At 40.3% G+C, this 17,835-nt stretch overlaps 3 protein-coding genes across 4 annotated transcripts in view; 1 reads left to right on the top strand and 2 right to left on the bottom strand.

The window, feature by feature from the left end:
* Positions 1-2,626: 2,626 nt before the first annotated feature.
* Positions 2,627-8,066, bottom strand: LOC109466083 (transcription initiation factor IIB-like). Its single transcript, XM_019763693.1, has 10 exons — positions 7,987-8,066; positions 7,410-7,529; positions 6,946-7,027; positions 6,427-6,531; positions 6,004-6,090; positions 5,420-5,549; positions 4,880-4,989; positions 4,464-4,558; positions 4,164-4,240; positions 2,627-3,940 (listed from the first exon to the last, which is right to left on the bottom strand). Exons 1-10 carry the CDS (start codon positions 8,004-8,006, stop codon positions 3,807-3,809), a joined length of 960 nt encoding a protein of 319 aa, XP_019619252.1. The 5' UTR covers positions 8,007-8,066; the 3' UTR covers positions 2,627-3,806.
* On the top strand, positions 8,022-10,482 carry LOC109466085 (endonuclease G, mitochondrial-like). Its single transcript, XM_019763694.1, has 4 exons — positions 8,022-8,117; positions 8,401-8,954; positions 9,269-9,381; positions 9,897-10,482. The coding sequence occupies exons 2-4, from the start codon at positions 8,406-8,408 to the stop codon at positions 10,171-10,173; spliced, it is 939 nt and encodes a 312-aa protein (XP_019619253.1). The 5' UTR covers positions 8,022-8,117; positions 8,401-8,405; the 3' UTR covers positions 10,174-10,482.
* Positions 10,483-11,475: 993 nt separating this feature from the next.
* LOC109466082 (cyclin-dependent kinase 9-like) overlaps positions 11,476-17,835 on the bottom strand; it is an 11,104-nt gene continuing 4,744 nt past the window's right edge. Inside the window, exons 2-7 of one of the 2 annotated variants that reach the window (XM_019763692.1) lie at positions 14,781-14,862; positions 14,313-14,403; positions 13,771-13,958; positions 13,200-13,297; positions 12,863-13,001; positions 11,476-12,629 (exon numbers count right to left, since the gene is read on the bottom strand). In XM_019763692.1, the coding sequence (XP_019619251.1) occupies positions 12,207-12,629; positions 12,863-13,001; positions 13,200-13,297; positions 13,771-13,958; positions 14,313-14,403; positions 14,781-14,862 (1,021 nt within the window). In that variant the 3' untranslated portion in view covers positions 11,476-12,206. Of the gene's footprint in view, positions 12,630-12,862; positions 13,002-13,199; positions 13,298-13,770; positions 13,998-14,312; positions 14,404-14,780; positions 14,863-17,835 lie in introns of both variants that reach the window. The other variant, XM_019763691.1, reaches the window with a different exon arrangement.

A 17,835-nucleotide genomic window follows, 5' to 3' on the forward strand; every position in this document is an offset into this window, starting at 1 on the left:
TTTGTCAGAATCTTGGCTTGATGTTGAGTTTTATTTTATCAAATAAAAGACTGTAGCCAGAGAATGTAAAAAAAGGTGATTTCAAAGAAAGTGCAATATAAGCTCAAAGTGCCAGGGGGAGCTGTTTTGTGGACAGGGCAGAATTGCCGAATGAGCAAGATTTTAGCTTAGAAGTTGACTAATGACTTGATAGGAGAGCACAGATACACTCTTCACATTACCAACAAGAGTTTACTATGGATAACTGCAATTGACTGTTTTTTTAAAGAAAAATGACAGATAAAGATAATATATTCTGTGACAGAAACTCTAGAGTCTAATTAAAGGACATCTAATTAAGGATATGTATTTCCTATATGTATATAATGTCCTAGGGCTAATGAAGAGTACAGTCTTACCTTTATCATAATTTCTCCACGTGGCTCTCTGCTTATAGATACTGGCTTTTGTGAAATAGAATTTAGAGCACTGACAAATAATAAAAACTTTACAATGCTCATTAATATTTCAAGCTGCATGTCTCCTTATATCAATACTTGACAAAATTGGAACACCTCTACAATGTACCATTCTCATTAAATATTCATTTCACTTTCCTTGGTGAAACCACCCTTCAGTCTCTATATTTAGAACACAATGCCCCTGATTGGTTAGTGTGTCGGGATTGACTAACAGAAACATGATCCCTCCCTATTGTCTGACCAATCAATGTACAGGTAACGGTAGGACCATGAATGGACATAATGAATAGCCAGTTGTTACCAGGGGGCCTGCAGTAGCCATGCAACACCTTGTGTCTAACCTTAAGCCTGTCAGGTGTATGCGTTAAGGTACTAGTACCTTATTCAGCTGTATGCCTGATAAAAATCTCAGAGACCCACGGACTGTATACTTAAATACTGTTGTTGCTAATACCTGCATTGGAAGTTTGATTTATGATTATTTATTGGTCTGGCTGTTCAGCACGCACAGCATTGAATTTGATAATTGCACGTGTTAAAAAGGTTATTTATTAGGTTGAAAATTCTGCATAATTCTGCTCTGAGGTTCAGTGCTACCGAAGATGGGAGAAGAACAACAGACTGTCGGTCTTGATGGTAAGTTTTGTTTTACATTTTTTCTGTAAGGCCACTTGGTAGGCTACATCGTTTATGGCTTGCTTTGGAATGATGAGATTCTAATGTTAAGTATCCAGCTACACTTGTGCGTTTGTTTATAAATGTAGCATTATACCAGGTCACCTCCCTGACAATATGCAAGTAGCTTCCCTATGTTTGCAGATTTGTTATTTTCCAATGTCTAATTCTTTACTCCCCTGACAGAACTGGGGGAAAACTACACAGGCTGGTTGGCCAGGAGGCTTGGGTACGACTGGAAACTGCTGGCCTTTGAGCTTGGATTCACACGACAGGATGTAAGTACATGTACAATGTACCACAGTTATAACTTCTGTTTTGAATTCTACTTAATTTCATTTAGAAACTTTGTACATATACTTTTTGTTCAGGAAGTATATGGCAAATTGGCAAGCCATGAAAATTATTTGACATGTCAGCACGACTTAATAAATGTTTAAAGATTCAATTGCAAAACTATTGAGGCTTTTGACATCAAAGCTACGGTCAGTTGTGATCTACTGATTACACTCTGTTTACAATGTCATTGTCAGTACACATGCCAATGTTTAGTGTACACAACTCTGGGAATACTACCCATGTAGTTGAGAAATTGACCTTCCCTTTGGACCATTAGATAAGGCTAGGCCACGGTATATATTTACTTGTACTGTATTTTATAAATTTTCACTTAGAACACAACAGAACAAAAGAGTAGTAGATGGTAGGTCGGTGAAGGTTAGACATCCACCGGTAATAAGATATGCCAAAAAAACTCAGTTACTCAAGCAACTAGATATGATTTCCAAAATTGTATCCAGTTGCTTGAGTAACTGTTTTTTTGCGTGGTGGATGGTAAGGTTTTCCACAATCCTTTAGGTTCATTTGATTTCTGTACCCTTTTCAAGTTATCAGTGTGGACACATAACATTTGTCAGCTAAACAATGTTTCCTCAAGTAACCCTTCTGTGTCTCTACAGCTGTCAGCAATAGAGAAGAAGATTCCCGGTAGCGTGCGGTCGCGCTGTGCAGAGATGTTCCGACAGTGGGAGGAGCAGGTACCGGAGCTGCACGATAAAGTCGTGATCCTGAGACGAGCGTTTGTCGGGATCCAGAGGGGGGAACTCGCAGACGACCTGTACCAACGTTATACTCAGATCCCGCCATGGCTGAACAGGTATCAGGAGAACAACAACTGGAACACTCGCACGTTCCCGCCCAAGCCTAAGGACGACATCAGGCTGTTTCTTACTGAAATTACTGTCAACCAGTCTGATCAAGACGCTTACAAATAAAATTTAAAGAAGTGAACATGACGATACTCGACGTGTACAAAATTCAATTGCAAGAAGACTGCACGAGACTTTCTTTTAAGTAACTAGTCCCAGCAAATGACTAACTGGACTCAAAAGTCAACCCTGTTTCTTACTAAGTTTGGGATCATTTTATGCTAACTAAAAAAGTAACAAAAATTGACCAGTCTGACAGCAAAAACAATGGTACAGGTAGCACAATATTGTGGTCATGTATTTCAAGCATTTATTTGTGTACTTCTAAGGAAAAACAAGTACAAATGTAGCTTCATGTAGATAACCTTTAGCTTTGGTTTCTGTCTGTCTAGTTTTTTTATTAAAGAAGATATCAAGGTAATATTGCCTTTTCTCCTTCTGAATTTAAGCAAATCAAAGAATGATCTATGTAATAATATATACCTGATGACAACTACATTTTCTACTTGCATTGTATGTTACGAGATACATAATATTATCTTACTATAAATGGTAGCTACATGTAGATAGGAAGTTAGATGAGGTGGTAGTCTGGCTTACACAGTTACAGTGTTAATCACAAAGGCATCTACAAAAATGTCTCAAACTCTACTCTCAAGACATTAAAGATGACCTAACACAACTGTTTGGTGTCTTTGCTCTGGTGGTATATCCATCCAAGCAAATAATCATAGCCTGGAAAAAGTTCCATATCTTGACTTGATGCTAAGAAAATATGTTTGAAAATGTAACATTACAGATATGCTATAACAACCACTGGAATGAACTTGACTTTCATCTACATTTATACGTCAAGTATAGCAGGTTTGCAACTTCAAGTGAAGTAACTTTTTATCATAATCTTTGGAGTCATGGTTGAAACTTGATATGGACAGAAAGGAAGAGTGACAAGACAAGGTATTCCTATTGCTACTAGTGTGATGTAAAGATAGTTTAACTGACAATTTCTGAAACAGAACAGAACAGTAACCAAACATAGACACAGGGATTCCTTTTTTTTTCAGTTCAGCACTTCTAGTGCTTCTATACCCTAACTTCTTTTTCAGAGTAAAAAGTATGGCTCTTCATACAAGAGAACAGACTTTATTCCATGACAATTAAGCTGAAAATTTATGTTATAAATAGGAGTAGCATTTCTGATATAGTTACTGAAAGGATGTACCTACATGTTGATAATATAATATAACTAGAAACTGCCAAGAGTCTAATGATACACTGACTGATACTGAATAACAAGTGTGGTACAAAAAAAAAAGGATCTCGTCTGTCCCTAAGTCTGGATGACTGTTGGTGCACAACAGAATTATTCTGTCAAAAAATTTTTCCAAAATTCTCTGTTTATAAAAGAAATGGATACATCTATAATACCCCTTACAAATCTGTCTGAGACTGGGTGGCTGTTTCACAGCTGTGGCAGTTGGTCGATGGGAGTGTGGAACGTGAAGTCTGAGGGGAAGAGCTCGTGGGCACGAGGGTAGATCAGGCGATACGACTGGCGGATTGTAACATCAGCCACTCCGGCAATGTCACCAATTTCTGTATCAGAAAATCATACTTAGCATACATATAGCCATAAAATTATAGTACAAGCTACAAGTTCAACTTTCACCAATCAAACAGTTGACGACAATGAAAACTTGATCCCTGTCGCTTCTGCCACAAACTATGTTAGTATACAGGGTTAGGCAGCAGGGAGAAGGATAATCACTAGTACTGCTGTAATACAGGTAATTCCATTGAATTTTTAAGAAAATCTCACCTTTCTGAGTTCTCTTCTCCTCTGAGGCTTGAGATGCCATGTAGATGGCTGCTGCTGCTACTGAGATGGGGCTTCGTCTGTGAAAAAGACAAATTTCATTTTCAATCACATTTACACAGTGCAATCATTACCAATACAATACTAGAACATAAAAGGAACAAGGCTAAGATTTGGTGGTGCAACCATTTTAGTAGACTTGTAGAGTCTCTAAAATGATGACAATCAATGAAGAAATGATGTAACATTTTGTATGAGAAAGCCATCTCTGTGTGGCTGAAGTGAATGTGAAGTCAATCTTACCCTGGAACTAAGTCCAGCTCCACAGCTTTCCTGGCTATGTGGGTGGCTGCTCGCTGGACCTGACTCGGGAGGTTTAAGTTAGAACAGAACCGTGACTGGAAACAAGACAAGAGAAATTTAATACAATGTAGCAGGACTGGGTGATGTTACATGCATTCTAAAACTAATCATATCATCATTATACATATATACATCGTACCACATAAGACAACAATAAGACAAACGCTTGATCCATATTGTGCTAAAGTAATAACATTCTTTATTTAATGTGTAATGCATGATAGCAGCAATCGCTGACATGCTCCACAATTAACATTGTATGCAATTCAAATAAAATCATTCTGAGATAAGGGTTAAACTTCTGACAACGATCCCTTAGCTACAGGACTTGAAATCTTTTCTAAAGTTGAACTCACCATGAAGTCTCCAGTTGTGATGAGCTCCACACTTGTCTCCAGCGCCTTCAGGATTAACTTAAAGACTCGTCCGATCTCCTTCTTGGACACTCGTGAGATTGCACAGATTTCTGGGGAAAGATACAAACATTAGGAACTAAACTAACTATCACCTCATGCCTGTATACTATTACTAAACATTGATTTGCATCAGCTTTGTCACATTTCAAGTAGATTTCTAATGATTGCTTGATTATGCAAGCAAGCAATGTTTAGATATTTTCTGCTGTTATTTTCACATGCTAGGCATATCATGGTAGCCTGGGCACCATTCTGGATTTTCACTCCGCAACGCTCGAAAAAATCAGTGGCTTGATCAAAGCCTACAGAAAGTTCCGAAAAAGGTTATACCATTGCCTTATTGGAGCCAGCTGAAAAAGTACATGGCCAGAATCAGCGAGAATGTTACAACAAGGAATACACCAAGAAATTCACAATGTATTTCCAAGAGGTATGAGATCTTTGCTTTCTTCATTCAAAGGGACTGGATGTGATGCAGACCTTTGAATGTTCTTGGCACGCCCTCCTGTCTACATGCGATGTACAGGCAGGCTGCTGAGATGGCATCATTACTGCGACCTTTCAGGCTCTTCTGGTCATTCACCTGTTTGAACAACATCTGTGTCCGGTCCTGTTTTGAAAAAAGGAGGGAAAGATTCAGATACTATCATGGATGATAGTCTTTTAGGTTTAAAATCTTGGTTTAAAATATCAGAGATCACAATCATGCTTCTCATAATCATCATTATCAGTCAGCTTCTGTGCAGGTGACTATAAGTTTCTTGCATTTCTCTGTTGTTAGCAAGGTAAGAGATCTACTTCACCAAGACTTGGTTATGTTAACTCCCAGGAGACGTTGGATGTACTGTAAATAAGTGGTAGGCTGTCTTTCATGAGATGGGTAGTAGAGAGTGTGTAGCTTGACAGGACTGAGCCTTTGTTGTCAATCTCAGAAGTTATTCCAGCAAACTAGAATGTAAACCAACATCTCATAACACTACCAAACAATAATCATGAAGAAGACACGACCTAAGGGCCAATCTGGGATCCCTGTGTACTGCGTAGAATCATATCACATTACTGACCACGATGTTTCTGGGCAGGTTGATGCGGTCTGCCATGCCGGTGATCTCTCGGAAGGCATTCACCAGGGCTCGGTCAGAACTGGACATCTGGGAACAGAATATAGCACATGCCATGTGACCTTGTTTAGATCAGCTAGTAAGCTTAACACACTAATAATAGGTACATGTACTACACATACATGTGTTACACGTTCTGTCTTTTGGAAACATTAGCAAAACAAAACATTGTTACAAGACATTTAGAATTATCCTGAGATTCAGTGGCCTTAAACCAGCTCCAAGGCTGGCAACAACACAGAGTCTGGTACTTACAGATCTTCTGTTGTGGTACTTTAGTACATGTACTTACAGATCTTCTGTTGTGGTACTTTAGTACATGTACTTACAGATCTTCTGTTGTGGTACTTTAGTACATGTACTTACAGATCTTCTGTTGTGGTACTTGGCGCTGCCGTCCTCGTTAAATCCCGCTGACCCCGAGGGTCGACTGATCATCGTGGACAGGTCACCTCCACTCAGCAGGGGGTTCTGGGAAGGACAAAACAAATTCAATATCAAATTTTGTAGAACATCACACAAATACCTGGGTCACAAGAAATTGAAGATTTCAGTGAATTCCTTGTTTTATTCATCACTGTCAATGCCTTGCTGATTCTTTGCACATTCCACTGTTACTTCCTCCCAGCCTGCAGGAAGACCATTTTGACCTCCACTTCGACCTTACGTCCTCCCAGCCTGCAGTAATTTCCATTTGACCTTCCTGTCAGTCTGCAGTTACACCTCACTTCCTGTGGCCCTGTTGAAATAACTACACACACACAAAGCTAACAGACAAACATACCAAAACCCAAACCTCCATACATGACATTATACTTCATACTCAGTGTTATTCTAAAAAGATGGGGATCTCTCAGTGAAGCAGAGAATTTTATGATTTCTTACCTCTGCAGCTCCAACTCGAGACCTGTCCTTGTCTGACTTCTCATTGCTGAAAGTTCTCCATTCTGTACCGACATCTACAACCCTGGGAAGGGAATGGATCATTGTTATCATCAGTATTGAAATAATTGGGTTCTAGGCATCCTGTAGGCTTTCCATTTTCAAACTTTATTTTCTTACAAGTAATTATTATCATTAATTTATAGACATATCCTAATTTCATCTCTTATTTTGTATTTTGCATGGGGAGACAACTTGTAAAGGTGATCATTTATACCTGTTTTGTTCCCCCTCCATTGCATTCAACAGTAAATTGCTACACGTTTATTCACACTCATCTTTCCCAGTGAAATGTAGCGTTACCTGCTTTGCAGCAATAAATGCTGTTGCAAAACAAATGCATGTATTTATTTTCTTACAGTAAGCTATAGAAAAACTTGAGAAAAAGAAAGCAGAAGAAAACATACCTGTCTCCTACCACCAGCCCACACTCGGAGCAGATCTGGTCCCCTGCCCTGTAGTCTTCTATCAGGTGAGCGTCAGGGTGTTCAGGACAGCACACACGGTTGGCGGCTGGGTGGCCCCTTCTGTTGTACACAAGTGCAGACAAGCAAATTTTGACAATCTGCTTTGTTACTTTCACTTAGCACAAAAACTGTCTTCCTCTACATTTAACAGACTTGTGTTCTTATTTAATTAAAAAGGTCCCAGATAGATCCTTGATCGGTAAATTAAGGTGTCTTAGTGTTGTCCGCAAAAAATCATTTCTTTGATCGAGGACGAAGGAGCTTTGACGAATACCACGGTGGACGAATACTAGTACCTTTGTGGTCGACGTGGTTTCTCTTGAGACGTTTCGGTTTCGAAAAAAAAGTAATCGCTTTATATATTTCTAGGCGTAGCTCACCACAAGAATACTTTCACACCGTGAAATTTTTTCAGATATATCTTAGATACCTCCTGTACGTCTACCTAAACTTGTGCAGGTAGAAACTATCTTAAAGTACTGTAAATCAATAAAGAATTCGGTAAATAATCGCTCACCTAGCTGCTGCGGCCGCCATTTTCTGCTTTCTGGTGACGTCACGGAATGTAGCATGACGGGAAATATTAAATCCCAGTATAACAGGTTAAAGGTCAAGTTCCGGTTTTGTGGAAGATCAGCTGAGCTGAGGTGGGTTGGGTTGTTTCAAGGACGTTTCACTTTATGATCAATGTAATTTTCCCGAATAAATCTAATATGAGCATTATAAGCTATTGCGGTTTCTGATTCCATTTACTAGTATGTCACTGGTACTAGTGTTAGTGTGCTATAAAATAACAATCCATTGTAACGTTAGTTTCCTACACCATATGCTTGGTTGATATTGCATACATGTAATTTTACCATTATGTATTGCACAATGATAAATTTTTCTTTGTGTTGTAACACTAGGCTATTCTCCAATAGGAGTGGGTGAAACATGTCCTCAATGTCCTCTCTCAAGTCTCGCCTCCTCCCTGCTATCACCACGGTGACATCTGTTGGTGTTGGAGTATGGCTGGGAGTCCAGTACGAAAGAAAAACTCTCCCCTTTCCATCAGTGTTTGCCAAAACGTCTTCTCCTAGTGATGAAGTTGATACCAGAACAGTTCCCGGACACCTAGTCCCAGTCCCCCCTGGTCCCAGTTCTCACACCAGCCCCGGGAAAGCCGGTCAGATCATGAGGTTTGGTTTCCCGGGGCTCACAGACTTGAAGTCGCGTGAGGGATATGTCGTTTCCTACGACAGAAGAAACAGGAACCCACATTGGGTGTTTGAACACCTCACCTCTGCCCACATAAGGGGGGAATCAGACAGGCAGGAGTGTGACTTTAAAGAAGACGAGACGATTCATCCATATTTCCGAGCGACCAATTGGGACTTCAAGCGCAGCGGGTACGACCGTGGTCACCTGGCAGCCGCAGCCAATCACAGGCACTCGCAGTCCGCCATGGGAGATACCTTCTACCTGAGCAACATCTCACCACAGGTGAGAACTGTCCTGTGGTGGTCTAATCTCCAAGCATATCCTAGGGTGGCAAATCGCCTTAGGTAGCATATATCTGGCCAATGGATACTGCCTGACCAATTTGATACTGTCTTTTTGCCACCCTAGGTGCTTGGTGGTCTAGAAAAGGGTGGGACTGGGAATTTTTGTGTGTGCAGGGAGGAATCAAATTTTTCTAGTCTTGGAGCTCTAGAGATGACAAATGTATTTATTCTTACGTTGGCTTGCATTTGAAGAACAAATTAATCATGTAAGACTGATTTATTTAGTTTTGACTGATATGAATTGTTGAACAGGTTGGAGAAGGGTTTAACCGTGATGCGTGGAACAGACTTGAGAGGTATGTCCGAGGTCTGACCAAACAGTTCAACAATGTCTACGTCTGCACGGGACCGCTGTACTTGCCAAGGTAATTATGAAGCATTGTACTTGCCTGAGTGTCAGCCTTTTTAGCTTTCATCTGCTCCCCATGATCCACTACCTGCCAGTAGCGAATCATGGGGAGCAGATGAAAGCTAAAAAGGCTTGACACTCAGGCTAGCATTGTACTTGATATTTCCTGACTTTCTCTACATACATATGTGAGAATCGTTGTTTTTACCCTTCTCATTGCCGGTATAACCTTTTGGACCAGAATTTTCATTGCTTATGGAGTTACACAACAGGAAGACAGTTGAACACCTCTTCACATTGTGTTACAAGTCACATTGTGTACTCAAGGAAATTGTCACTGAAGCAACTGGATAGGTTCTGAAAACTCTCAGATGTTTCAAAAGCAGCATCCACAACTTTTCGTCAGTGACTAACAGAATCTGTAGTTGAACAGGTATTTATCCAAAAACTATGAAATGATATGTAGATGAATAACAATTATCTGGATGTCTAACCTTCATCAATGGACCATGTGTTCTGTTTCACTTACAGGATGGAGTCAGATGGCAAGATGTATGTCAAGTACGAGGTGATTGGCCGAAACCATGTTGCCGTGCCAACCCACTTCTTCAAGGTCATAGCTTGTGAGACGAACAAGGGTGAACTCATCTTGGAGTCTTACGTCATGCCCAATGCCAAAATCGACAACAATTATCCCCTCAAGAACTTCTTAGTGCCAGTGGAGAGTATAGAGAGAGCATCAGGGTTACTTCTCTTTGACAGGATACCCAGGAATACATTCAAGGCTATTAATGGGAGGCAACCTTGATAACATTAAGCAGGAAAATTGAGAAAATGTTTTGTAAAAATGATCTTGAGAAATTTTAGCCAAATTTAGGTTGTTAAAAGGCTCTTGTCTTGCATATTTACCAAGCTGGATAGTTGCCAGGAAGGCCTAGTTTACTCACTGGGCAATCTTTTTCTATTACATCTTTCATCTAAAAGTTTTTACCTTACCTTAACCCTCTGCAGTACTTCCATATCTCTCTTTTGAATTTCAAATTCCTATCTTCCTGCACAAAAAAAGTACTTTAAGAATAGAAGTCTGTCTTAGAACTGGAAAGATCTGAATCCTTTCTCCTGGCACGGCGGTCTGTCACTACGGCATTCTTTCCCATTGCTATGCGCATTCTAAAAGGTATCGGGTTACAACACGCTATTTTGGCCTGTTTTGGACTACCCGTAAAATATTTGAAAATACATAAATAATATTTAGGGGTAAATTTCGTCAAATTAAAATGAAATTATCGTCTTAACATCCTTTAAATGTTAGCTTTTTATGTTAAATCAATGATTTTTTAATATTTCGCTCAGAAAGACGATTATTTTCGGGTTTCCGGGCACAAGTCATGTCACGTTTTTAGGCAAACATCGTTCAAACCTGGCTACGTATATTACCCCAGATCCCCGATTTTTATATTTTTACTAGACTAGGAATAAGACAAAAAATTGTGTTTTAGGGATTTTTTAATTTCTGATTTTAAGTCTAGTTTTTGTCGACATATTGGTGAAAAAATGGCATTTTTTTACATTTTTCTCACTAAATTACCCATAATTCAAAATTGAGGCCATTTTTCAAAAATCCCTAAAACACGATTTTCGGGACAACCGTTACAGTCATTTTGAGCCGTAAATGGGGTATGTTTGACTCTCCATGTTTCCAGGTTTGAACGAGTTTTGGAGACATGTCATATCGCCAGAAAGTGTGCATTGTGTTATTCATACTGGCGTAAAGAATCATTACAGTATTCAAGGTCATTCAAGGATACGACAGTAGCTTCGCTACATGTTACATGTCCACCAAAAATAATAGCGGACATGTACTGTCCAGGAAACTGTTTGTATCTATAGAAAAGTGTTGTTTTTTATCTGTTGCAATGCACAGAGGTAGAAAGGCTTGTTTTGCCGCTTTATAGTAAATGACCGCAGGTGACCCCGAAATAGAACGCGGGTTCGATTCGAATTGCCCAGATCGAACACGATCGAACACAGTTCGGGTTCTATGACATGTGGGAACTTTTCAGCCCAGATTTTACCACCGTGTGGTGACACTAGTACCTATGGAGATGAAAGTCAGAAAAGACAGGAAGACAATACCACCACAACACCTTAATAAGTTACATGTTGTATTGGGGGAATGTTCTTACATGACTGTGTCTTTTTTATATGCATGTCAACTTCTCATGGACAGAAATAAAATCATCTTCACTGATGTAAATAAAAGTTTGTGGATTACAATGATGATGATGTATGACTTGGTACTTATTCCAACAGATGAGAAGGTATGAAGGTGAAAAAACTATTTACACCAGCAACAACAAAACCTATCAGAAGCTGAAAGACATATTCTCATGAGCAAAGAAATATTTTCTATGTAACATACCATATATTTTACTTCCCAATAGCCCTTCTTTGCCACAAGTATACATAAGGTATTGCTTACTGGAACAGAAAGGACAAATCTGACCTAGTGAGTCTAATCACACTGTTACTGGTACATTTGTAGTTGAAATGAAAAGATAATGTTCCCAACCAACTTGGCAGTTTAATAATAATGGTATGTCTCTTTACACTACAGGACCACACAAGCTACTTTATACAAACTTATGGCTGTATCTGGCTGTACACATGGAAGTGGAACCGTTAAACTATGATTCCTATTCGAATGTACATTTGACATAATGCATTTCCTGCTGGAAACTATAGTCTTTGATAATCCAAGTAAATATATTGCAATGTATACAACAAAGCTAAAGCTTTCTCTTGTATTTGTATGAGGCTTTCTCTTGTGGGATAGCAGTTTTAGAAGACTCTATCATAAGTGGCATCGTTGTTTGCAGGCTGGTTTCTCCCAGGCGCCTGTGGCCCGTGTGCGTGCCCTCTTCTTCTCGGCGGCGCCCAGTACTCAAACATGGACGTGTTGTGCATGGACAACATCTTCTGTAGGTCTACTGGCAGCGGGTCCTCCCAGAAAAAGTCATGATTCAGGGCGTCGTCACTGTCTATTCTCTTGGTTGGATCAAGAGTTAGGAGTCTGTCTATCAGGTCCAGAGCGTAAGGGTCCTTGACGTACGCTCGCAATCGCTCCTTGACTTTCCTCTTCTGTCCCTTGGGCAGTTCCAGCTTGGAGAAGAGGTCCAGTTTCTCCACGCTAGGCCAGACTTCGGCACTTATAGAGCCACAGAGCTGGGAGATAAGGGTCAGTTGATGCTGTTCTGTGTTGCCCTGGATGAAAGTGTGAAAAGGTATAGATTATGATGATGATTTTTTAACAGTGCTTTCACTTGAAGTAACACATCACAAATAATACCTATGTGTGCTTCTGTATTGTAAGTATGGTTCTGACTTGCTGTATCTGATGTAAGGCCAATCCCTTTTTATGTGGTAAAGATTAGAAATACATGTCCATGTAGTTATGTGGGAAAGAAAGACACAAAGACCTGCAGTTCTCATCCTACCTGCATGATGGGGCTTCTGGTCCACATTTCTGCCATGATACAGCCGGCTCCCCACAGGTCTATGGGAGGGCCGTAGTTCCTCTCACCAAGCAGCAGCTCAGGAGGGCGATACCACAGTGTTACCACCCTGTTGGTGTACCTGGAAAATCAAAGCAGAAAATGATTCAACGACAGATATGAAAACTTGTTTTCTATAAATGTTTAAGGAATAAGGAAACAAGTTTTTGTAACCCCTTCAAAGTACCTTCAGCTCTTTTCTCTACCTCGGCCCCACAAAAAAAACTGGTTGATCATGGGGCTGGGTAGGTATAGTCAGTTGACCACAGAAAGAGCATACCTGTTGGCCTGTCCACTCTTGGTCACACTGAAAGCTCTGGCCAGTCCAAAGTCTGCCAGCTTCAGCACACCATGCTTGTTGATCAGTATGTTTGCTGCCTGCATGAGATGTTTGATCGTACAGGCAAGGCAGGTTACACAGGTAAAAAGGCTAATGTTACTATAATTACTGCACTGCGTGCAAAATATACAAAAGAGGATAAAGAGATAGGCAGAGAATACCTGATCACTACATATCACTGACATATGCAACACAAGTTACGCAGAAGATAAAATCACCCCTTCATTATATTAATTCAAAATAAAAACAGCCTTGGTGTTTATGTCTCTTTCACTAGTTTTATGCAAGGAAACTTGTCACCACAGTTTTTACAACATTTAAAAAAGATTTCTTCAAAAAGCCTTGGTGTTCCAAATCAATACCTTGCAATGAAAATATTTAGCGGTAATGAACTGACAGGTTTCTTGAGTAACTGTTTATGTCTTGAAAACGACTACTGTAGCTGTTCTGTCATGTATTTGGATACCAGTAATGAATTATGTTTGGAGCTGAAGAAGATAACTAAGACCACCTTCATGTCCCTGTGCAGGATCTTGTTCCTGTGGATGTAGTACAGGCCGTTCAGCAGCTGCTGCATGACCTTCTTGATCTCACTGAGGGTGAACTTGACATTAGCGTTACTCAGCAGCCCCGCCAGGTCGTGCTCGCAGAAATCAAAGACCAGGTAAATACTGCCTTTGAAGCGATTTAAAGGGGACGCTGTGGACAGGGGGGAGATAGTTGGGTCCAAAACTTGTTCTAATACAGGGCACAAGAAAAACTCATCAACCTGCAGCTGGGGACTGCAGAAAGAGCTGACGAGAAAGTGAAATGAGAGTTATGATAAATGGTGCATGCATTACAATCTTTACTTAAACAGTACATCTTACATACTGTCATTGATTATAGGCAATATTCTAATTGTGCAAATAGGTTTTGAAAGTGGCTAGATGCCTGCAATAATGATGAGGTATTTTGGGATTACAGTGCTGAATAAAGAAAACTTGTGCCCTCTGCATTTACATAGAAAAAAAAGTGTGGTAAGTGACATCTGTGAGGATTCGAACCAGCTACCTTTAGTTCTGCAGATCTCCAGTAGTTGTACGACATTTTCATGCTTCACCATTTGAAGAATCTTGATCTCCCTCAGTGCTGTAATGGGAAACTAAAATAATACAAATGTTAATATTTTATATATAGAATGTATATTAATTCAACTACATGTTATCATCACATAGTGGTTCATCTGTCATTAGCAGGGCTCGAGATATTTTATTTTGCATACTTGAACTGGTGTATATTATTAGTATATACCTTGAAACTTTTGTACATAGTAACTTTATATGTATACTAAGTTGCTGCTGGTATAAAAAATGTAAGCATTCAGCATCTACACTCTACAGACACAAAGATTACAAGTCAAAAAAGACCATGAATATTTCTGGTGAGATGAGAGCAATCATTATAGCCCTAATGGGCCAAAGGGTATCGTAATAAACTGAACTGAACTGAATGTAGAAATAGATACATGTATTTTCTCACCCCTTCTTTCTCATTCTCCATCAACACCTTCTTGAGGGCAACAAACTGTTTGGTTTTCCTGTGCCGGGCCTTGAACACCTCTCTGTGGAACATGGGTGGAAGAAAGCACACGATTTCATTGTCTTTGTGTATGTATGCTTAGGTACAAATGCCCCGTGATGTTGTCTTACATGTGATTATTTTTTTTCAGGTCGATACCGTAGGTTATGTTGTCTACTCAACAAATATACTTGTCTGTATATACAAAATGAAATTATGTTTGAGCCATATTAAAGTAGAATATGTCTGGTGGTCTGATGAATCATCATTTAATATGAAATTTGAAGTTTGGTAGGCTTTTAGTGGACTTAGTCAAAATTCAAATGTCATCTGATATGGAAGATGCATAGATGGTATGCAACAAGGATAGAAGTTACTAGTATATAGTACTAGTACAACACGTGTAAATTATTTCGAAACCAAAAACTATTTGCTGGAATAAAAATACATACAAAATTGCAACAAACTTCCCAGATCCCCATCAAACCAATACGATCAAGTCGTTTCATCATTTGAAGTTATCGTTTAGACAATAAAAAAGCAGAAAACTAGATAGAAATATTAGCGGTTGCTAATATAGACAGGTTCGCAATGTAGTGTATTAAGCTAAATCGGCTACTAGTATTTAAGGTCTCATACGCCAATTTCGCTGTCCCATAGACTTACACCTTAAAATACGTAACTATTTTGGCTGGAATCCAATCAAAAAAACAAATCAAGAGTTTTTTTTATTTCTATAGCAAGCACACATATGTAAGGCAGTACATTGATTTGGCCATACCAAGGCCACAGCTTCAAGGCCACATACTCCTGTTTACCTGAGGGAGTATCGGTACGCTGCCGCCTGAGCTGTATGTCCTTGAAATTGCTCAGACTGCCAACTTTGGCCTGAGGAAAGGGAAATGAGGTCACGGAGAACAGAACAGATTCGGTGGCACTGCGTTTTCACTGTTTAAGACGGGAATACGAAGAGATACAGAAAATTTGCTGTGTGAGCCCTTTCAAGGGGCCCTGCAAGGGGGGTCCCAACAACGCTAAATTCTGAGAGCCGGCTACGTATTGCGCTGAATTCAAGAAGCCTCTCTACGCTACGCTAAATTCGAAAGATTCCTAACACAGAAGTTCACTTTTAGTGCTTTACCTTTTGCAGGGTTCCTTCTCATCCTTTTTCTAATCACCACTCACCTTGTAAACAAGTCCCTTATCAAAAGAAAAAACACACCCCAAAACAAAATTCCACTTCTCTAAATAAGTGGTCCCATCTTTAGGACTACACATTCAAGAAAATACTGTTTTCTGAATTTAAAAAAAAGGAAGAAGAAAAAAAAACTTTCTGAAAGAAAGAAAATTATTAATATGCACATTTTGATTGGTTTCTAACCATGGTTTCTATCCCTCTGTTTGCCTAAAAATCGATAATGTGATTGTATCAATTTTAAACCCCTAAAATTAGCTGTGTCCAGGGGAGGGAGTCTCCTCCTGGCTGTTATCACAACCAGTTTAAAAACTATTATAGTCTTATTGTCGGGAAATCCCAGCCTTTCTACAGGAACACAGTTCTCCCCTGCTAGCGTTATTGTATCATCCCCAACAACACGGCCTTGAACAGCGATCATATAGCGCTCAAGGACAAACAGCTGCAACTATGCAACTTTACTTTGTACATAAGCAGCAGAACGTCTAGAGGAAAATCCGTACAGTATAACGCCCTGCAAACTGCAAATTATGTTTGTGAAAACTTATTGAGAAGCATTTCATGAAGACGATCGACCCTGAATTTGTCGTAAACCTTATAAGTAAGTTTGTGGGTTTGTAGCACAAGTTCTACCCCGCTATTGTAAAATGTACAATCCCCACAGCAGTTGAATACTAGTATACATACGGTGAAAACGAAATGTGATAGCGCTTAGTCTAAGCCTCTTGTCTTTTAATTGACCTCAGATTAGACAGAGGTGAATTGTTATCAACCACACCGCTAACGTAGCGACCTGAGGTTAAGCCCAATGCGATGCCTGTCAGACACGTCTAGACGTAACTGCGCAAACCCTCCTTGATTAGTGGACTCTTCCATGATGTCAATGTCTTTGCATTGCAGCTATGTTGACCAAAACTATTGAGTATTTAGAACAACCTATTAAAAGCAAATAAAGGGTCCGTCAGCATTGTCAAAAGTTCATGAACTTTTCAAATTTGACCCGTAGGTTAATGTCAGGACCCTCAGAAATGGGCATTTAATTGGCAGGAAGCGAGTTAACGCACGATTTCTTGAAGGAAATGTCAATCAGATTTGCGGTGAATTTGAAATTATTCAATCTATTCGGACCAATCACGGTGGATATTTGGGAGCCCCGGGGACGAAAGTTTGTAATTAGCATGCCTTCCAGCCCCTGTCGTGTCAGTCTGACGTCAACCTGCCAGGGGCAGGACAGGCAGAATTCTCTCGGCCAACTAGACTAGTACGAGTTATCCAGTTTTCGGCTTTCTCACGCCACGCATCCCGAAGACACAGCGCCGATGTGCCGGCTGAGGTCACCTTCTGTTGGCTCACAACGCCGGCTAGGCGGGGAAGGACTGCAAGGACAAGCAGGATTCCCTGGTCTATCCGACAGCTACGCTAACCATGGCGGACCTACAGAAGAAGACCATCAAACTGTGAGGCCGAGCTCCAGCGAGAGGTGGAGGCGCTAGAACAGAAGTGGCAACAACTGCACTCGCCCTCGTCCCATCCCCCTTCCTGCAGAAGAGCTGGCGATACAGGTGGAGGGAAACGCGCACTTTCTTGGCTTTCGCCCGTCATTCATGCATGAAGCGAGAGCTGGCCTGGATGCACAGATTCACCAGAGTTTGTCGGTCGACCTATGCACCAACCCCGATAAGAACATCGCTGGGAACGTGCGGTTCCTTCTGGGTCATCCAGCCAAGTTTGTTCGATCGCAATGTCAAGTGCAGAACTTAACGTTCTTCCTCAGTTCCATGACACAGTCCTCCTCTTAGCTGCAGGGTAAGTCAATTTTTC

Source organism: Branchiostoma belcheri, unplaced genomic scaffold, assembly GCF_001625305.1.
Source record: "Branchiostoma belcheri isolate BF01 breed outbred unplaced genomic scaffold, Haploidv18h27 scaffold16, whole genome shotgun sequence".
Classification (NCBI taxonomy): Eukaryota; Metazoa; Chordata; class Leptocardii; order Amphioxiformes; family Branchiostomatidae; genus Branchiostoma; species Branchiostoma belcheri.